Source organism: Rissa tridactyla, chromosome 4 (assembly GCF_028500815.1).
Source record: "Rissa tridactyla isolate bRisTri1 chromosome 4, bRisTri1.patW.cur.20221130, whole genome shotgun sequence".
Taxonomy (NCBI): Eukaryota; Metazoa; Chordata; class Aves; order Charadriiformes; family Laridae; genus Rissa; species Rissa tridactyla.
Window position 1 is genome coordinate 11,483,834 of NC_071469.1, and position 22,592 is coordinate 11,506,425.

At 41.1% G+C, this 22,592-nt stretch overlaps 1 protein-coding gene across 12 annotated transcripts in view; it reads right to left on the reverse strand.

The window, feature by feature from the left end:
- Positions 1-1,919: 1,919 nt before the first annotated feature.
- MICAL2 (microtubule associated monooxygenase, calponin and LIM domain containing 2) overlaps positions 1,920-22,592 on the reverse strand; it is a 163,352-nt gene continuing 142,679 nt past the window's right edge. For all 12 annotated transcript variants that reach the window (XM_054199191.1, XM_054199195.1, XM_054199188.1 and 9 more), the window contains 6 exons: positions 17,865-17,959; positions 15,662-15,754; positions 13,044-13,137; positions 7,440-7,539; positions 6,130-6,203; positions 1,920-5,220 (listed from right to left, as the gene is read on the reverse strand). In XM_054199191.1, coding sequence (XP_054055166.1) covers positions 5,036-5,220; positions 6,130-6,203; positions 7,440-7,539; positions 13,044-13,137; positions 15,662-15,754; positions 17,865-17,959 — 641 coding nt within the window. In that variant the 3' untranslated portion in view covers positions 1,920-5,035. The remainder of the gene's footprint in view (positions 5,221-6,129; positions 6,204-7,439; positions 7,540-13,043; positions 13,138-15,661; positions 15,755-17,864; positions 17,960-22,592) is intronic.

Below are 22,592 nucleotides of genomic sequence, written 5' to 3' on the forward strand. Positions count from 1 at the left end.
CACCCCAGGAGCCTGGGAACTATGAGCTGCCTTCAGCCTTGTCCTACAGGAAAGTGCTTTTGAATTTCACCACGAAGCCCCACACCTCTTCACATGGCCGTGGTCAGTGGCTACCTCCCTGCTGCTGGGAGAGGCAATGCAGGGAGCAGGCGAAAGAACAGCCATACCTGTCTGGCATTGGTACATCCACATCTCTTATCCCATACCCATACAAGAAAGTATATACACCCTTAAGGACTTTGCCGCTTATGATTTCAGACACTGTAAAACAGCCCAGGGTTGACTGATCATCCCAATGTGGCTACATTATAACAGCAGAAAGCATCGGTATCAGAGGTAGAAGGGCTTCAAATTTTCATTGCTACCATCATCTAAAACTCACGCTTGAGGATAAATTTATTTCCAGCTCACAAGGTGAATTTAAGATTGAGCATATGCTTATGCTTGAATTTAAAGCAGAGCTATGCTTTCTACTCAACTTGTAACTTCTTTGGGATAAGAAGCTTCTCTTTAAATAATATAACAAATAATAAATTAACATAATTTCATAAAAGTATCAGAGTATTTCCGACCAGCTCCTTAAGAAGTACAGCGTATTTATTGTACATCAAGGAGCAAAAAAAGATAGACTAAGATGCAATGAGGAAAAATATACATGAAAGGCAAAAGATAACATGTTGCATACAGTCATGGAGAGTAATTATTTGGGAAGTTTCAAAGGAAAGAAAGTGGGTTTTAAACTTTTCAGTATGATGAGAACACCATCCTGGCATTTAATGCTTTTGATAACATGTTGTTCCATCAATCAGTTATTTATAAATACCATGCCAAGTTTACGTGCATTTACATCTGGCCGTGTTGAGATAGTTTTAGAAAAAAAATCAGTATTATGATTTTTTTCTTAATAAGCTTCACTTGTGCCCTTCACTTGTGCCTGTAATTTTGTACATCCGTGTTTCATGAATATTCCAGCAAGCACATTGCTGGCACACAGGGCCACCAGATCTCTTTTTATAGTTCATTAGAACCAACAGAAGAAACCACAATTTGTTCATAAATATTAGGCAAAGAGATTTAGGTGAAATCCAGCAAATACCTTAGTCATTGTGAAGTATTTGCCAGGATCTAGGTTCATGAGATGTGGCTGCCGTGAAGACTGCAGGGATAGTATTTGCATGCTACCATGACAAACCCATCGTGCTAAACTATGCCAAACTGTATGTTCCATGCAAAACACAGCAGGGGCAGCTTTAGACCTTAACTGCAGCAAAGTCTTAAAAGACGTACAGGATCTCCAATCTGCTAAGCCACATACTGTTACTTGCTTAAGAAAGAAAAAAACAACAGTGTATCTGTCTGGAAATAGACTGCTCACCTAAAGCGAAATTCTTAGTTGAAATCTTGCTTATCCACTTCTCTCATCTCAAGCAGCACGTTGTCTTGCTCTTTAAGGGTCTCCCACTGGTAGAAAGCAACAAACCCAGGTGACCTAATAGAAGTGAAATTAGTGGAATTTGAAAATTGGCAGTTTAGGTTTTGATCACCAATTCTTAGTGATCCATGCAGTGACACTTTTTCTTCAAGTCTTCAAGGAGTTCTTATAATTTGTATGTCATGCCTAAGGAAATTAGGTGGTGAATTCCTACATAAGAATGAGAGGCAGTTGTTGACCTCATGGAGTTTGCAACCTCTTGTGTTAAAGGTAGTCAAATGCCCTCTAACTTCAGGCTGTCATTATTGCTAAACTATAAAATGAATCTGTGAACTGCAAGATGGTGTGATTTACTTACCAGTATATGAATTAAGAAACTGATATAATTTCTTACCTATAGATATTTCCTAGACCCACATTATTACACTGCAGATACTGGTGGAGAGAAATTACTATGGAAATGAGTCAGGGACTTCAGAGAGCGAGATATAATTTTATTTTTTCAAATAGAAAATTGCTCACATCTAGTTCATTTAGACATAGTCAATACATTCCAGCACATTACATTATACGCAACAATGACAGTGCCAAGGACTTAAAAATGAACACATCTATTATAAGTTAGTGAGTCAATTTACAGAAAAGACTGAGCAGCAAGAAGACTCATAACCAAACCAGTGTTTAAATACGTTTCTAATAGAAGCCAACCATATCAAATTGACCTGTGAACAGTGCACATAGCTTCTCTTTTTTTTCCCCCCTTCCTCCTCTACTCTCATGATATACGAAGACCTGCTTTAAATTACTTAAGAGTTTATTAATTTTCTAAATCACTTGCACTGTTCATTTTTGGATATAATATTGTGAGGTACTTAATATCAGTCAGGGGAACAGCAACCTGGCAGATTTTTCCACCTAAGAGCAGACACACAGTTTTGGGTGGAGCACGTGTTACGACCACATGGCATCCAAAAAAGCATCTTTTTAGCAAAGAATATTTTTGAGGCCCACAAAATGCTGAGGGCTCTCAGCTTCTGTTGACTCTAATACTCTCAAGAACTCAAATCTTTGGAGCTAAAAGGAAAGCACCCTTTCACATTTGGTTTTACAGCAAGCAGGTATCTGCTGTAAACTAAAATCTCAGGGCTTATATACAATTCAGAGCAACCTGAACCTGACCAACTGTAGTGTGTGCATCTCCTCTGGGCAAGCAGTCTGGACTTTGGTAGAGGAGGGCAATCTCCTCCTCAGGACTAGGAGCATCATGTGTGCCAGAGGCTGCCCTTCTTCTTCCTCTTTGTACAGCAGCAACACTAAGACTTTTTAGATTGTGAAAGTGGGGTGAAAAAAACAACCCTTGACTGATATAACTAGAGATTTCTGCTGAGTTCCCCCCTTGTGCAAAGCACTAAAAAGTTTGCTTTAAAACTTTGTAAAACTACCTTGAAAGCATTATGACTCTTCATTTTCTACAGAAAACTGTGATAGATGTTCTAGACAGTCTTGTTCTACGGGATTACATGAGGCCTCTGGGAACAGTGATAAAGTCAAAAAATTTTCTGCACAAAACTGGAAATACCAGCAGATCTCCACAGCAAAAATGAAAATATTTATTGCTGCCCTGACTGCTCCTACTTTGTGTCAATCTTAAGTAACAGCTAGTTAAAAAAAATAAAAAAGAATCAATCACTGCAATCCATCTCAATAAACATGTAATCTGAAGATCAGGTATGCTTAGCCTATGAATGACAGGGAAAAAACAAAGTCTGATGGTAATTTTGGAACACATTCAAGGATTCTGCTATGTCTTTCCACTGCGATGAGAGACAAATTATATAGTTAAAGCCCTACATGTTATGTTTTAAGGGTACCCCTTCCAGTTATGGTAACTGAGAACATTGTTTAAAAATCTTAACTTATATTTTATCACTAATTACTTACCAAATTGATAAAGCTATCTACTCTATTACACACAGCTTTACCTATACATAGCTGTTAGAAATACATATTTATCAGTCAAAATCAGAGACAACATCCAAACTGAAATATGTAACCAGACACTCTTATCCACTTTAAACAGTCTAATAAATAAATACAAATACATAAATATTGCAGAACCATAGTACATTCCTTGCCCAATAGAGGTATATTATTTATCTGTGGTCAATAGTAAAATCTTGTTTTAATCTTTAGAAAGGTTATTTTAAATTTTTTACAATATAGCAAAAACTTAAGATCATTCATAAATTACTGTGACAGAATCCAGTGTGTCTGTTACCCTACAAGTACTTACCAAGAGGCTTTTTTTAGTTTAAAGCTTTTGTAACAGGAATGCTCCTAGCTTTGGCTGTACCATAGGCAACCGCTGCAAATTAGCACCATTCATGAAACAATGAGAACATCAAATCTTCTCAGAGCACGAGGTAAAATGATATTCAAAAAGAAACAGTCTTTCAGTTTCTCCTTGTTTTTTCGGTTTGAAAATGTAGTGCATCATACATACAGTTGGGAATACTATCAATCTTAAATTGCAAAATTATCTCAGATTTAAGAAAGTACCTAAATTACACCAAATCCTAAGGAGAACTTCTGCACGCCTGCTTTGCCAGTATCTACAAATGCATGTACAAAAAAGATAGGAGATGGTTCCTTTAAGCAAAAAAATATGCATATATATTCTTGATCAGCAAGATAAATGTAGTTTAAATATAGCAACAACATTTTCTATCAAATGTTGACGTTACAAACTCAACATTTTTTGCAACGCTTCTGAGGAATTATTCTCAGGGAGATCTTTAACTGCTACATCACTCATCACATTCTATGATACTATTTGTGATGTATTTGATCAAGCAATTGTAAAGCAGTTAGTCTGTTACTGTTTTTAAATTATCATGTAGCATATTTTAGAGAAGACCTTAATCTGTGACATACAAAAGCTTTTTTGAGCATGCAACAGTCACCCCTTTGATAATCCCTTGCCATTATACAAAATGTAGGGATTTAATATGGCTTTAACTTCTTGTTCAAAAATAAACAGTGCATTAAAACTTACAAATACCTGGAAAATTAATTACTTACATGCATTTACAGTAGTTTTAATGAGTGCTTATATGTAGTTATTAGTCAAACGACCCTTCCTCCACCAGAAATAAAATTTAAACTTATTTTTAAATGAGATGCTTGCTTTCTGACCTTTAAATAGTTCAACATGGGTTGGCTGTGCCAAAATATTAACAAAACCACATACAGATTCAGACAAACAGATGGAAGCAGCACCGTCTCAAAGATACTAAATAATGTCATCATGTTTCTCAGGAACAAAATTCGAAGAAAACAACTGAGCTCTGATTTCCCTTTCACAGACCCTGATGCCCATCAGACAGGTAAATTCAGTCCTGTTCTGTATTTCAGTGATCCTTTAAGCTGGTAGTAAAATGACTCACTCCGGTATGAGCAAAAGAACTGCTTAAGAGCTTTTGATAACAAAACAGCATGTTTCCCAAATAAACTGATATTAATTTGAATTCCTTCATTTTTCAGAAGACTGTATCTCCATTATTACAAATGTGGCTGAAATCATGTTTATTTGCATGTGGCTGTTTAAATCCTGCTCAGTTGATAACCTCTAGATAATATAATGCTTTCAAAGTGCTGGTCTTCTGCTTTTTCTTTCACTCTTTGCTCCTCTAAGGTAGACACGAGTTTGTCTCTTTCTTCAACGACTTTCATCATCTCAGTAAAAATTTCATCCTCCTCATTCAGATCCATCTCATCTTTAAGGCTGTCTAAAAGATCGCAAAACAAGAGGTTAAAATCCAGATCACTCTGTTGTTCCACTTTGCATTATAACTGTTGGTGTACAGGTTGAATTAATATTATAGCCAATGACAAATGAAATCAATAGCAGTTAATATTTTTCATGTTACAGTTCAGGGAAAATTTCTCCTACATTTGGGCCATTTAAGGGTCCTAATATCTAGAGTAGATCTTTGCTAGATTGGAAGGAGTAGGAAAAGCACAACTTGTTTATATAAACATTTAAGCTGGAGTTTAAATTTAGTTTATACAAAGTAAAAAGCCCAACCATGAAACATAGTACCTGTAAGAAAAGGGAAAGTATTTTTCAGAAAAAGTATTGAAAACCGCTGTGACTTACAATCCACATACTTAGAACACAACAGGTTGTTTTGGGATATCCTGTTGCAGGAGATGTAACCCCCCCTGCATTCCTCCTTCCCATGCTGTCTTTTCTAATACCAAATAAAAGGACAAGCCCAACCTGTAAACCCAAGTACCTAAAAGCAGTTCCAAAATACTGCAGTAACCAATAATGCTACAGTTAACGTAAAAGCAGATAACCTCTTCTGCGTTTGGGTGGTTGAAGAAATTACTTTCTGTTGCTGCCTATCATCACATGTTAGCTGGATGTTGCTGTTTGCACAGCACAATTAGTGGAATTACATGTGTGAGTGCTTCTGATACAGTTCAGTGTAAAACTGGGCAGGTTAGCTTAGCTGTCTTCACTAGAAGTCAGATGAGAAGATCTCACAAGTTGCATTTCGCTGGCTGAGCTGCACTTGCAGAATAGCGCAGGAGGAAGAGCCTCAGACGCTGGTCCTTTTTGGAGCCAGCAGGGACTCATATGGGCATGGTCCATCACTGTGAGCTGGAGCACGCTCTCCCCTTTCACTTACCATCAATGGCCATTTTCTCTCTCAGCTTTTGTTCCAACCTGCTTTGGTGGTCCTCCAATTCTAGCTCTTGGGCTCTAGGTACAATAAAAAGTACATTAAAGAATAAGCTTTTTTCAGTAGATATCTAGACATTAATATTTTTTCAACCAAGAAATTCTGTGTTCTGTTTATCCAGTATTTTCTACTCATTGGCAGTCGAGGCTAAAAGCTTTGCCTGTGCCCTCATTGCCACAGCAATCCCAGAAGTACCACTTCCACCTTTTGCATTATGTATCGGATTAAGCCCCCTCATACATTGCAACCCTTAAGGCTTTAACCAGCTGTGCCTTGCTAGTGGCACCCACAACGTGACTCTGGAAAGGACTGAATGCTCCCACACATGAAGGGCCCTGCCAGGCCCTCTGCACAGGAATGGATCCTGAGGCAAGGGAATTAACACATGTGAACATACACAGACAACAACATTTTGTGCCCTGCAGTGATACAAGCAGCCTGCTTTTGCTTTTTCAACTGCTTTGTAGACAGCGTGAGCAGGAAGGATTGCTACCACAACACCCAATGACAATCAAAGGGGAAAGAAAAGGTTTGGCCCCTGACAGCATCAGCGCCGCTGGGGAGAACCTGGGGTGCAGCCAGAGCTAGTGGCTGGGCTGGAGGTCCGCACACAGCGCAGGGCTGTCTGAGTGATATGGAAATGATAAATGGCAACGAGCAGCCTGCACTGGTGTGAAATGCAGGGGTGAGTAATGACTGCTACGCTCTCATCACCTTCCCACATTGTCCAGAAATACTGGAGAAAATAGCTGAGAGTCACCTCCACCTAACTGTTGAGTGCATTTCCAAGGAGGCGAGGTGAAGGAGCTACAGCCAATATTGTTTCCATCAACCACAAATAGCGGCATCTGGGACGGTTTTTATTTGCTAGGTGTATCTGCTTGTTTCATCACTGTAGTGAATTCCTAGATCTTTTCTCTTATGTCCAATAAAAACTGAGATAAATTGGCCAGACTATTTTTCTTCCACAGGAGAGCGTGCCCCAGTGCTCATTAGATCTACATTATATAAAGGCAAAGCATGTGTATGCTATACTGGTTTAGAGCATCGTATATGATTGAAATAATTGAACCACTATGAGAGGGAAGGACGAGGAGGGCTCAGCTGAAAATCTGTGTTCAAAACAGATTGTAGCTACTCTGGGTACGTTTATTCCCCGACAGTCTCAACCTGCAGCATGCAGCAAGGTGTCCAGGTGTAACGTGAGTACACTTTTCCCCTCCCCATCTTTAGTACTAATGCTCAACCTTACTTACATAATCAGGAGCTCAGACTCATAACGCATTAATTTATTCTTCTCCAGGACCAGCTCAAACCATTCATGTAGCATCTGAGTTTCATCCTTTGTGCCTGAATCTGTTTAAAATAGGAGAGTTAAGCGTGCATTACCAGCTTTCCTTCCAATGCTCTTACCACTTGAGTTCACTTTAAGTTGTCCTCATTTGTAAACCTAGGTGAGTCCAAATGTAGATGTTTTTTGCTGTATGTAACTTACATCAGTAACGTCTGGGTATAACAGGTATAACATTCCTGTCTACATTCGGTTCAATGTTGTAGTTTATTACAGTTAAAGGCGCATTAGATTTTAAAACACACTTGTTTCAGAAGTTAAATTTTTCCTTTCTAGTAATCATATGGACTTTCCTTTTTTAATGGGCATGTTGTCTTCCTTTTAGTTCTGCCTTTGATAACATAGTTTGTCTGTCGATAGTGGACTCCAGCAGCTGAACTATTCGTATAAATGGATATCCTGTTAACACAATCAGACTTCAGCAGGTGCATGCTGGCAAGTGTCAACTTTGTCCCTGCTTCCAGTGGGCATCAGACACACAATAAAATCCTCTACAAATTTCCATTCATTTGCCAACTGGCCTCTAAATCTGCATCTGGTTTGAATGACAGGAAAGGCTGTGGGACAGGACAAATCTATTATTACTGGGTGTTTTTTTAACACTTTGCGCTAGGGCATCACTGGTAGGCATTATACAGACATGAAACACGAGATGGTCTCTCTCCCGAAGAGCTCACAGCTCGACTCTGCCTGGCTGAGGGGGAGGAGGGCTTCCTCTCTCACCAGGTGAGGGCCTTTACTGCTCCTAAAATGCCGTCTGTAGAAAAATCTTTGACAATGAAGAACCCCTGGGTATTTTCAAGTGGCAAGTCAGAGCACATACGTATTTCTTTTCCTTGCTGTCCTTTTTAACACACTCATCACTTCACATTTTCCATTCATTTTCTCACAAAACAAAACCAGCCCACCACCTTTTGATACAGAATTACAGCAGCAGTGATGGCACTGCCAACATGCCTCCCACGATGTCTGCTCTGACCATCTGCCCTCTGTTGACACAAAATAGCGATCACTTGTAGGAAGCAAATATCTTACACTACTCCGGGTTGAGGCAACAATTTAGGTGACAGGCTGACCCCTTCAGAAGCATAATACCAACAGCCAGCCCGTGCTCCTGCCTCAGCACATGGTAGTTGCCCACCCTACTACGCTGCCACCGCATGTTGTAGGCAGGGTCGGCCAGACCTGGGACAAAGCAACAGGAGGTGTCACAGGCAGGCAGGAGAACGCAGGGCTCTCCTCCTCAGTCCTTGCATCACACTGCTAGATAACCAAGCATAGCATCCCCATAAACCAGCCTGGCTGTTTTCTGTGGATGAAGACCTATGTGATTTCTCCTACTTTAAGAGGACTGCACCTTTATTTCAGACTGAGCACTGAAATTTAAGCCCAAAGGTCTCAGGTTCAAGCTCCACAATTACAACAGTATCATTAAACTACGTTACCAAGTAGAGAGATAACCAGAGTCCTGGACAGCTCAGCAGCCTTTCGGATGCCTTTCTGTTGTCATTTTGGCATGCACTCTGTTCTCAGCCCAGGGATTACCCTCTTGCCTCTACTGCTTCAGCTGTCCCTCACTTTAACGTCAAAGCCAGGATCTGACTCCATTCAAGAACAGTAGTTTAAAGCCCATCTCCTTGGGGCAGTAATGATCTCACCTGACAAAGCCCTTCAGCAATCTTCCTGAGCAGGAGGGAAACTGTTGGGTGTTTGGGATCACCAGCCCATTTGCATGCCTTCACCAGGCACTGTCATCCCAGAGACCCCAGGTCACCTCCTGCCAGTGTCTGAGGAATGACATGGACCCCCATGCCGAGGACAGGAGCCATGCTGGCTTGGGTGCGGTTCTATGATTTCTCATCAGGATTTGACCCCAATCTGAAGTTACCATGAAATGTGAGATTAAAGCAGCAGGAGAGGGCGAAGAATCTTTGTCCAATTTCTACCCGATTCCATTAAAACTTGCCAGGAACAGATGTTTCCTGTGGGTTCTTCCAGGTCAGCAAGCAGTGATAAAAAAAAAAAAAAAGTCTTGTCAGCGTGACTGCTGGAGCAGTTCTGGCTGGGATGAGTCAATGGTAACTTCTCACAGATCCAATGCAGGCATGCAGCATTAGTATTCAGAGCCTTAGGTCTTCATATGCCACCGTCAGAAGTTATCACGGAAATTTGATCTATCTTACTGTCAGTAAAATCATTGCAATTGCAGGCATGCATACGTCCTGCACACATACAGAGGGTTACTATTCCGTTTGCTGTTTTCTTGATTAGGCAAAAATATTATTGCTTTTTTCTTTTTTTTTTTTTTTACATTTCCTCTTTAAACTTCGAAGTCTCTGTATCTCCAACAAAAGACTGTGTATCATAGCTTGATTGAGGTAATCAAAAAGTAATGCACTTCTCAAAAATGCTACCCATTTTAGCAAAATCCTCAATGCAAGGTGAAATAAAAATAGCCCTTGTTTTTCCTTCTTTTCCATCCCACAGAACGCACTTCCAAGTGTCCCCAGGAGCATTTTTCCCCTGAGCTTTTCAAATGTTTGTAATAATAATGTTAATTGTTATTTAAGTCTGACGGAGTGCTTTATGCCTTCCAAGGGCAGAACAAGCCAACGAAGTCCTTTGCATAACGCAGTACGACAGATCTTTTTAAAGGTTAGAGGGAAAACAATTTAAGAGTTTGTTTCAGGAGCCACACTGGCATTTTCTTACAGCATTGCTAAAGCAAAATTTTCCTCCTGGTTTACACAAGTCTCCTTTAACCTGGATAAAATCAGATATTCTTCTAATTACATCATAGTAATTTCTATATTTGTCACTTTTGAGGGAATGACAGGCTGTGGAGTGTTCTCAAAACCACAACCTTCTGTTTTCCAGAGTGATGCTATGCTGTCCCTCCATACAGCAGTCACACCGTAAAGGGGGCTTGGCCAGTTTGCGCTCTTTTGGGAACAGCTAAACCTCATAGTCCTTATTCTTACAGGTTTTCAACTGATCTCTTTTGACTCTGCCGAAAGTTTTGAGAAACCTTGGATATGCTCCTTATGAAATAAAAAATTAGCTGCAACATGTGCAGATATTTGTTCACTTTCCAAAACATGAAGACATTTCTTAACATTCTCTCAACACAGATTTTCTTCTTTGTCATCATTCTTCATGATTTTTTTAGTTCAACAGATCGGTTATGCTAATTTCAGTGGAAAACACGTTTCAAGATTTTTATTTCTGTATTTTCTTGTAGGCAGAAGTTCTCCATAAGCCTCCACAAATGTCAGTGAAAAACAAAGCAACAGTACATCAATGATTTATTATCTGGCATTTCAAACCAGAATAAAGTAAATAACGGGCATGAAAAATTATTCATAGGACTGATATTATTTCTTTTTTTTTTTTCTTAATGCATGAATTGTTGTCACTACAATTAGAAGATCATCAAAGCCTCATTTTGCTCATCAGTCTTTATGGCAGTTGTTTCGCACCCACGCATGTTCTCTTCTAATTCAGTTGAGGAGCTAATGAATAACTGCCCCTAACAAAGGGGCCATTCATCCCTGGCTTACAGAATTATTAGAGGAGAGTTGCGTAAATGTCACTGAAGACTAGTGTTTGCAGGCCTGTCTCTAAATTTGGTTATTCACAACCTTTGCAGCTCAATATTATTGCTGAACTGTGATTGTTTTCTAATTACCTTAATAATACCTATTAAATCACTTGAATTGCATAAGTGCAGACCTCCTTAAATACAACTTAACCTAATAAACACTGGTCATTCATTAAACAATAATGCTCATTATTTTTAAGAAGGTTGAACAGAATATTAAACTCACTGATTCCTGCATCATTACATGTATGTTATCACAAGCAACAAAGCACTCACATTTTTGTTTGGAAAACTTAAAGCTTCATGCTTTTGCAGCAGGAGAGTTATTGAGAGACAGTAACATCCTACGTTTCAGTATCTGCCCTATTTGTAACTGGCCACCTACACACATGCAATCAACAGGGAGAAAAAATAGTACTTTCACCTTAATGAGGGCAATCCAATTACTAAGGATGGGGAGAGAATGAGAAGCATCAATCTCTTGGCAGACAGCCTTCTTTAGGAAATGCGATTGTCAAAACAGCAAAAACAAGAGGTGGCTCTAGGCCATTTATCCCAGTATTCGGTGTCTATCCCAAGAGCTAGAAGCCTCTTGTCCCTCTATATTTTTGACATTTCCAAAAAACATCCACCCTTATACAAATCAGTGGTGAAGAAAAAAGCTAATACTCCAAATCCTCAAAGCCTTTTTAACAGACTTTCTCACAGGCAGTAAGGTGAGTGCCATTTGATAAATGATTATGTTTTCACTTAAGAAAAAAAAAAAAGAAAAAATGCTGGCCTTTTAAATAACATTTGAAATAGGTTGGCACTATCAGTTATAGGAAATCAGTTAATAAAAGGCTGAACAAATGATCTCTTGCTGAACTGATTAGCTCAGTGTTAGAATAGGGGCGATAACTGCTAAGAAATATGGCATTTAAAAACCTGGCATGTAGAGATTGTGCTGGGTTGCCTAGCTAAGACAACAACAAGATCAGGTGCCAAAATATAGCTAGGTTTTCAGTGTTGTACAACTGCCTGTCATGAAAGCACGAGGCTCAGCTTTCTAAAACAGAGGTAAATAAAGACGCGTTTGCAATCGGGCTGTCAGCTCCCCAGAATCCTTTCAGCACGGAACCGCAGCCCCCTCTGAAGTCCCTTACATGCATCGTTCACAATCCTATCCCCGTTTTGAGCCTGGCAGGAGCCCCCAGATGTCCCAACTCTCTGCAAGAGGTCTCCCCAGCTCCACCCCGTGAGTGCTGGGGAGCATTCGTAAGGCTGGGCGGGTGGGAGGATGCCACATCCTGGGTGATTGGGATGGTTGGTTCAGGAGAGTGAAAACCTTGCCTCCGACCAGGGCCAGGATGACGTCCCTGTTATCTTCTGCCCACTGGGGGAAAGGCTGTGTGGTGCAGGTCTGTGTGCCTGCACGCTGCTGTTGCGATAGCATGGCCACCAGCTCTAATCCTGTTAATGGCATTTCACACTCTGGGAGAAGTCATTAAGGACTCTGTTACTAGGCACGGGCTGCTGCTGGCTTGGTAACTGAGATACAGCTCCTGGAAACCTCACTGGTTCCCTCCAGAAAATGAAATTGAGCTCAAGATGGGATTTTTAAAAATGGGGGCGGGGTGTGTGTGTGTGTGTGTAATGTAGATTCAGGTTCAATAGCAAGGCAAATAATTCCACATCTGTGGTAGCCAACAGAAATTTATAGCACTCAGTGTAAAGGTGCTTGACCTAACAGAGTTTGAGGAAATGGGTAAACGATGATTTTCGTTCTTCCAGTTACTCTTTCGTTTCAGATTTTGCACTGAACTCTATTTCTATGACAATCATTAAAACCCCTCTGCTTTTAAAAAGTTTAAAAAGGTTAAAAAACCACCATCAAACAAACAAACAAACACACACTGCTTTATTTACCTGATTCTCCTCTTAGTTCTCTCTCCAGTTTGACACCAAAAATCTCCAGAGCTCTTTGTCTTTCCTCCAATTCTTCTAGTTGGCGCTGGATTGCCTGCAAAATCATAATGATATAAAAGCTACAGACATAGCTTGAAAATTCAGAGACAAAAGATGGTCTCAGTGGTTAGAGAAACAGCTTGAAAAGGTCTCAGAGGAGTCGTGAGATTTGCAAAGTCATTGAGCGTACTAGACGCCTAAGCAATTTAATAATTCCACTAGGTATCTATCCACATTTTTAGTGGATAAGTATCACAGGTATTAAAAGAACCTCAGTTTTTCTGAATCTTATCTCTTCTGTTGTAAAACAGAGATCATAAAGTTTCTGTGTCTCGCAAGGTGTGAAAAGTCAATACCTTACGCATTCAGAGGCACGTATTCTGAGAGGCTACATGAAAAAAGCTCATATAAATATTGAAGGTTTACAGCTAGAAAGCTTTGCTAGCTATTTTGTTGTCCATGGGGTTTTGTTGTTTGTTTTGCTTCCATATTGCACAAGCTTTTGACACAGACAGGAAAGGGTCTAATAAGTAAGAAGTGATAATTCAGTGGCACTTCAGGAAGGACCTCTACATTCACTGGTCCACCCCCTTTTAAATAAGATTTTCGGAGGTGCCATGTGGATAATAGGTATGAAACACCTTAAGAGGTTATACTGTCACAGAGAGATGCTCAGCAGTTCCCATTTCAGGCTGTGTTAGGGAATACCAAGCCAAGCACTTAGAAACAGCCTAACAAACATGAAAGATGGTTTGAAAAGTTTGGACTTGATCATTTCCACAAAGCGGTAGAGAAGTTGCATATGCATCTAATTTCACCTTGAGATAATTTACAATTCTTAGATCAAAACTATAACATAGTTGTTCTTACTTTGGATTAAATAAGATACTATTTCTCGTGGTTTAATCTCAGCTAGAACCACGCAGCTGCTTGCTTACTCCCCCCAGTTTGGATGGGGGAGGGAATCGGAAGACTAAAAGTGAGAAAAAGCTTGTGGGTTGAGATAAAGGCATTTTAATAAGTAAAGCAAAAGCCGTGTACACAAGCAAAGCAAAACAAGGAGTTCATTCACTGCTTCCCACGGGCAGGCAACTGTTCAGCCATCTCCAGGAAAGCAGGGCTCCATCACGCATAACTGTTACTTGGGAAGAAAAACGCTATCACTCTGAACGTCTTCCCCTTCTTCTTCCCTCACCTTTATGTACTGAGCATGAAGTCATACGGCATGGAGTATCCCTGTGGTCAGTTGGGGTCAGCTGTCCCAGCTGTATCCCCTCCCAACTTGTGCCCTCCCAGCCTGCTCTCTGGCGGGGCTGTGTGAGGAGCAGGAAAGGCCTTCACTGCTTAGCAACAACTAAAACCACCAGTGCGCTACCAACACTATCCCCATCCCAAATCCAAAACACAGCACTGCACCAGCTGCTAGCAAAAAAGTTAAGTCCATCCCAGATGAAACTACAACACTATTTTTCTTTCCCATGGATTTTATTCTGTCACAGATTTTATAGTAATGGCTAGATATTAGCATTTTCTAAAATCCACTGTCTCATTCAAACACAAAGTTTCTTTCCTTTTCAGTAACACATTTTGCAAAAGCGGTGACATCTACAAAAATGGAGATTTCAGATTCACGTCTCAAAAACAACTTATTAGTTTTCTCTTTTAATTTAATATTGGCACAGAAATAGCAAGTGGAAGCTCCATCAAAAACTATCCACTTGTTAGAGTAATACAACAGAAGATGATGGACAACTCTGCCTAGAAAAAGCCTGCTCTCCCCACTACCATATCTTGATTATCATTACAACCTGAATTAATGAGATTAAATCTAGCTCAAATTTCTCTGCCCTATGCTATAGTACAGACACAGACAAAACTGCTAATGGCCACATAAGCCATTAAGTTGTGTGTGTGTGCGTATCTATATGCATATAGATATGTATATGTGGTAAATGAAACAGATAAACCTGAAATTTTTGAGATGGGAGAGAACACAGTCTGAGATCAAGTCATGCAGAAGTGCATTCCTAAATCTTTAAACTGCAATTGAAAACAACAAAACACTATCAGAGGTCAGGGCTTTTCCAGCATTTTCTAAAGAGCAGGGCCTGTATAAAGTCAAGTGACTTTGCATAATTAAGAAAGAAAACAGTTGACTTTCACTGTTGTGGCAGAGAGAGAACAAAAACCATCACACTGTTTTCATACCCTCCTGTAGTACGTAGGGGTAATAGCTGAGTTTCTTACATTCTCAGGGGCTGATATTATTTCTCCTTTTTACCTCTTTCCCTCTTAAGTGTATTCTTCTCTTATTGCCAGTCCCTATTCCCTCTTGTTCTTCCTGCACAATTACGAAATTACGATGATCTCCTGGGGCACACGTGGATTTATTGCATACAGAGATGCAAGGCCCTACCACATACACCTTTCTGCTCCTGATGGTTTGGGGGGATTTCCACACAGAAGGCAGTGAGCCGCAGCGAGGAGCGAGGGGAGGTGCAGAGCCCACACTGGGGACCCCTCGTCCTCGCTAGTCACTCCTGGGAGACAAACGGGACATCTGTGAGCTACATTTTCACCTGTGCCTTGTGAAGCCTCTTCAGCTCCTCTTGTTTAATCAATTGCTTTGTCTCCTTCTCCAGCTTCCTTCTCCTTCTAAGAGTCCTTTTTGCCTACAAAAGAGAGAGAGAAAAAAAAGACAATCAAAGCATAAATATGCCAGCACAGGTTTCCTCAAACCTTCTCCAGAATCACAGAACCATTGAGGTTGCGAGAGACCTCTGGAGATCATCTAACCTGACTCCCCTGCTCAAAGTGAGGTGAGCTACTGCAGGGTGCTTGGGGCAACCTAACTGAAATGAAAATACTCATGTAGGGATGTCTTCATGCATTTGCCCACAACGACTTTAAATCATTGCAAGCTCTTATTGCAACGCTAAGTGAGTGTGAACTGTCTCTATCAATAAAAAAAGGTCCAAATCACAAAGTTGGCTTTATACAACATACCACTATACATGGCTTCTGCAGACATCACCTTCACCAGGGAAGAAGCCAGGCGCAGGTGGTGGGAAGCACCAGTTTAAGGAAACTCAAACCATTTCTATTGCTGTACCTGCTACGTAGTAAAATTCATTTTGGATCACTTGTAACACAGTAAGAGGGACATATCCAAAAGAAACAGCCATCACAGGACTCTACCTGAAGCCCTGTGAAACCTTCCCCAATGCCATTCCTCTATGGCATTACAGAGGTTTTTTGCCTTTCCCTGGGCCCCTGTCGCTGCTGCCGGGAAAGCGGGGCAGCACGTGCTGCAGGGCCGGCCGAGGGCATCGCCTGTGCTTGCTCCAGCTTGCCCTTGACCCAAGCTCTCTGGAAGTGCTTCAAGGCTGTGGTTCTCCCATTTTGGAGGAGACAGAATATATGAGTGCTGTAGACGAGACGACTAAAAAACTAACAAGCCAGGAGGCCGCTAAAATTTTTCCCACCGAGTTTTGCCAGTGAAAAATGGTGGTACTGGCAAAATAGCATTTAGAGCTGGCATGAAAAGAGGTGTTAGGAGGCAGCCGAGAGAAACAAGCTGAGCGGAGAAAGTGCATCAAAACTGAGTCACTGTTAACACCCGCGTGCGGCAGCTGCTGGTTCACCCCGTTCCTGGCAGCTGCCCCGGCAGCGCTGCCTTCCCCTCCGCCAGGCCCTGCCCGCCCCTGCCGCCGCCCGCGCTGCTCGGAGCTGCTCCTGGCCACTTTTCTCCGATGTCTCCCTTCTTTTCTCCATTTTGTTTCAACTTTATTTAATTAGCCAAAATATTATCTTGCTATAGATTGTTTTTCCTGTAACAGGAAAGATGAATGATGAATTCTGACATCTCAGCGCATCCTGACACAGAGCCACTGGCGGGATGTGCTGCCACACATTGCTGCGCTTCTGCCTCGTGGCACCTCGGTTCCTCTAGAGCTGTGCAACTGGGTTTCCATTCAAAGCCCCACTTAGCTTTCAGCTCGGCTGTGTTTTTCAGCGTACTGGGCAGCCTCTTGCTTTGCTTTCCTTTTCTTCCCCACCCCGTAAAAGCAACAAATCAAAAGGCCACCTCTTACTATTAATTCCACTTACTGATATTCCCTCCACAGGAAAGAGGTAAACACATTTCTGGTGAGCTATGCAGGCAATAAAACCTCTGTTTCTACAAATCAAAGCTGAGTATCAAGAGTTCACTGGTGCTTTAACCCCACCGCTCCTGCCAGCCACAGGAACTTTGTTAGGGCTCGGAGACCCCAGTGTGCAGCTGGTCCTTTCGGCATATAAGGTCTGTGTCCAACCCCATGCCTCACGCAGTCGTGCTGATTAGGATAAACACAGTGTTTTCGACGCAATCTGCCTGTAGCGCCTCTCAAATGAAGTTGTATTTCCCCCAGGGAAATCTGCATCTGTTTGGTTTAATGTTTTCAATGGTTTGCTTGTTGGGCTACATATTAAGGCCACTTAAGAATGCAGCTTCAAAGTGGTTTCAGTGAAACATGTCTGCTTGTCATATTAAGACCTTCTCTGTCAATGTTGGTGTAACCTGGGGGAATTAAAGATCCAAAGACGGAACAGAAATTTTTATTTTCATCAGTCTTAAAGAGTGTTAACGTATTTTTCTCTGTGTGACAAGTAACTTCCACTGATAAAGCGTTCCCATCCCCATTTTGAGAAATTGCGGCGTGTTTTGGATCAAAATCACATGATAAATCTTAAATACAGTCCAACTGAGGAAATATCTTTCTGTTTCCAAGTCAAGGTTACCTTGTGTGTTAATGAAGGCTTGGATTCAAATTCATCATCAGAGGAAGAAGTAGAACACTCGGTAGTTTGTTTTCTGACAGGTAGGTGTTCACATCCTAAGATGCAGGAACAAAACAGTCAGTGAAGCAAAAACCACTGTTCTTTAACTTACACAGACACTTTGCACCTGCCCTGAGTTCTAATCAGCAGCACCTAGAGCAATTTGGAAATTTGGCTGATGGCATTAATTAAATTTTTGATCCCTGTCAAAAACTCTGTCTGGGTATATCTGATTTTTTTCGGGTATTAAGTACAAATAAATTAATTCCTTGAGCACCCTGCATGTAGCATGCATGTTCTGAATGCTCTCAACATTCATTAAAATGTATATCTGAAGTTAGCCATATTACCCAAATGATTGTATAAGGCTCACTATACAGTGTAATTGAATGCAAAAAGTCTGAGCCAGCTCTTAAACAAATTATCCTTATGTGGCTTGTAGCATCTGGCACCCATTTTTACTACATGACATCTGCTCAGTGTAAAATAGTTGGCGTCAGAATGTCTGGTCATATAAAAAAATCACAAATGTAATCAGAAGCAAATGGACTAAGAGAACAAGGCTTTATCACACAGCCTCATGCAACATAAATATTTCATTAATTATGTCTAAACAAACGTCACTTATTTTTCTGCTTTAGGAATATTATCACATCATTGAACTGTTGATTAAAATGCCATAATAAGTCAGGAAAATCCATACATCACAACAATGCACTCCATAAGGAAAACTCAAAGGCTACTTTGGAAGGAGCATGCTTTCAGAATTATAAATTAAATTACATTTAATTGCAGCAATTTTATCATGCCTGTTTTTCCAGCATCTTGTTTCAACTGGGTGTAAATATTTGAATTTCTTCTTAATTTGTCTAATTCATAGCTTCATTCTCTTTATTTCAGAAATAAAACTGCTTTTGGAACATCTGTCTCTATGCTTCAACCTGCTACAGGGTTAATGATTAACAGCTGGGCAACATCTTGGAAATGTACATTATTTAAAGCTAACAGTGCCATTTTTCTTTGTATCTGAGAGGTAACAGTTGGCTTTCTGTGTGCAAGTTGTATTCAGATTAAAATCACTTCCCATTCTCCCAGTGTAAATGTTTCTTCTTTGCCTTGTCCTGGATCCCAGTCCTGAAGTAGGACTTCTGTCTCAAGCCCAAATTTAAAATCAGGATCCACGAAACACGTTCATTCCAGGCGGTAAAGCAATGAAAGCAAACCCAAGTAATTCGAGGTAGAAATTCTGATTTTTTACAGCGGTCTCAATTTTAGAAGGACCCAGTCCTTGCGCTCAATGAAGGTACAAGCTCAGAGGGTCCAGTGGAGCAGACTTGGGTCCTGTCCTCTGTTGCAAAACGGACAAGTTCTTGGGCAGCAGATGCCTGCAAGCGAAAGCGGGGAGGCGCAATAGCCCTCCAGGTGGGACTCCAGCCTCCCAGGTGATTCCCCTGCTCCAGAATTGCTCAGACTACTACACCACACCTCCTCACCTCGCAGCAATTGGAGGAGGGACACAACTCCTGCTTCCTGACCTGCTGGGGACTCTCATGATTGCTGGCGTCACACCAGTGCTGTGCGCTGCCCCATGCTCTGCGGACAAGAGTGCAAATCCAGCTGCACCCTGTCGCTGCCCCCAGCAAGGAAGCCCTTCCCAGTGCACGAGATGGAGGAAAGCACGGTGGGGATCACACTCACTACTTCTTTTGAGGAGTAAACTCACCTACATTACTTTTCTCTGTGCAACTAAAAGTTTGCAGTAACTACCTTGCGGTCACACCGCTGTTGAAATCAAATTCCATAATATGCAAGTAGCAAACCTTACAGCCCAGCAGGGCCGGAAACACAAGCAATTACATGCTCCCTTTCTTCTCTCAGCTGTGGGAATAAGTGACTGCTTCCCCGTGCCCTCCTCCTCAAGTGATATCAATAATTTAAAAAGCGTTACAAGGTCTAACAGAAAAGCAGCAGGAAAACACAAGGGCACCTGCCTCCTCCTCCTCGGGGGTGTGAGCTTTTTGCCTTTTTGGGACAGAGAGATGGTCAAGGACTTCCCCAAGGAGTTCCAAGGGCCATCTCACGAGCACATGGAAGCGGATGTCTGTGCACAGAATAGCTTCATAACATCCACAATGCCCATCTGCTATGGAGAGCCATGTATTTGCACCTTGTCCTGCAGAGAAAGCCATTTAGATTGCTCTGAAACAGCTCAGTCTTTCAAGAGACCCAAAGCTCTGTGAGACAACCACCACTCAACTGCAATCGGCAACGTCCTCCATCATCTCCACCCAAGAAGCCTACAGGACAAAGGGCCATGTGAACCCACTCAGTGATGAGGCATCTGATGGATCTACCTGTGCACATTGACAGAGTCTCTGTCACGTTTCTTGCACCCACATTTCACAGCACTGATGTTCTCCGCTAATGTAATATGGAGAGGTGAAGCACGGGCTGCTCCAAGGAGCACACAGCAGAGAGTGACAGAATTGGGATGAGAATAAAGGGGTTTGGCTCCCAGATATGTGTGAGACAAACTATATCCCTGCCACATTTCAGGGATATAGAAACAGTGGGTCAGTGCCTTCCTTTCACCATTAAAAGGGCAGCCATTCAGTGCTCTGCTCAACTATTTTTCTTTGACTATTTTCTTGTTGGAGAGACCAGAAATATGCTTTAAAGTGTTCCCCAGATGCAAATTTCAACTTCAAGACAACTGTAATAAGCATAGTAAGAAGTTACCTCACTGAATGAACTTGTTTTATGCACAGCTAGAGAAAAATACAAGTTTATTCTATTTTTGAAAAAAAAACCACAACCCTACAACAAACCCCCCCAAAAAACCCAACCCAAAACATTCTTCTGTATTACAGTATCTACATGTTCTACTATAGATGATTGAGCATTAATCTTTCCCACCTCCAAAGGGGTGGGATAGGCAGAATTTACCTGCCAGCTATGAGGATTTGGACAAGGAGTTAACACATAAAAAGTGTTCAACTTAGGGACTTTCACACTTACCGAGTCATTAAAACCTGAAACTTAGAACTGTAATAGTAAAGTTCGATAATAATTTGTCTGCTCCAAATAGGTCAAGTCTTAAAGCTCGATAGCTACAGAAAAGATTGCAAAAACATACTTTTTTTTTCCAAATATGAGCTCAACCCTTCTAGACTTGGGCTTTTGCTTTCCTGCCATCTCATTCCTTCAAAACGGGCATTATTTATTACCCATTTCTAAAGTATTCTAATGTTTCCCTAACTTTCAAGTTAACCGATGTTCTACTAGAGCTTTTTGTCCCCAGCTAACATGACTTTGGATCACTAGGCATGGTCAGCCATGGGTTTAGTTCTTAATTATGAAAGAGAAAGGAACAAATATTTCTGTAATCTTTATTAGTTTATTCTTGATTTACCTCACAGTAGCTACTAGGAGTTTGGCCAAGAGACCTTTCCAGCATACCTGATTTACAGCTGTCAAATCGCAGGAAACTGAGTATTAATTATTACTGTTATTAATACTGAGTGTCACAGAATATGCTTCAAAGTATAAAATTGAAAGAAACCTCCAGTTCTTCATATTGGGATTTGGTATCCTCGTACGTGTATGTCATAAGAGATAAGAAAAATTACATCCATAAAAATAAAATTATTTCCTATGGCCAGTTCCTCACACCTTGGTAATCCAAGGCTGAGTCTCAGACACTTTGCTTTGGCCTAAGCACGCTGACATTTAATGTCATCAGCAGTAAAACCCTCTGTGTTCAGGGGGATCAACTGGACCAAAGTCCAGTGCTTCTGCAAGCCGCTCCCTTAAATAAATCTAAGGTACCGGTTTTCCTAGGAAACTTGAGATTCTCTGAACAAAGAGGGAGGTGCCATGTGAAGAGGTTAAGAAGGTGATACCTTCTGTTAGACGTGGGCAGTGCCACCACTGCTGTCCCTCTGCACGTCACAGCTCACCTCCCTTTCTTGGGGTGTTTTTGTGTCACAGTAATGACTGTAGTCTAAATACACAGATAGTCTCAGAGCAGGAACTGTTTTTAAAATATAATGTTATATTAATCTGATGGCTTCCTCTGTAAGTGTCCAAGATGGCATATTTTTATATTTTTATAAAGTTGTTGGAATTAATCATGACCACTTTAAGTAGTTCAGTGTTTTACAGAAGAGGGGGCAAAGCTATACGTATCTCTTGGGGCACTGGTGTCCCAAACCAGATGGGAATTGGCATGAGGTAGGAGATGAAAAGAAAGGCCAGTAGAAATCAAGAGTGGGCTTAGCTATTTGGCTTCACATGTCTGCTTTTCCACAGATCTCTCATGCGGTCTTAGGCATGTAATTTAATCTTGTAGTGCTTCAGTTCCCCTTCTAAAATATGAAATCCCCGAGATAACAGTGTCCTAGCTGACAAGAACATTGCAATCGCACAGATTCTCAGTGGTACAAAGATGCGGTAACGGGAACCATGTATGAACTGGAAATATTTGCAAGCAGTCCCTTTTCAGCCTCAAAGTGCACAGAAACATCAAAGTGAGTTCATAACGTGTCTGATTTTCTCATCAGCTGAATTGGTTGTCCTGCTTAATGAAGTGAGCCATGTAAACAACACACAGTCACAAAGTGAGTTATAACAACTCTCATCTCATCTAAGGGACGATTCTAGGAATGTTTTCAGGTAATCCCTACTCTG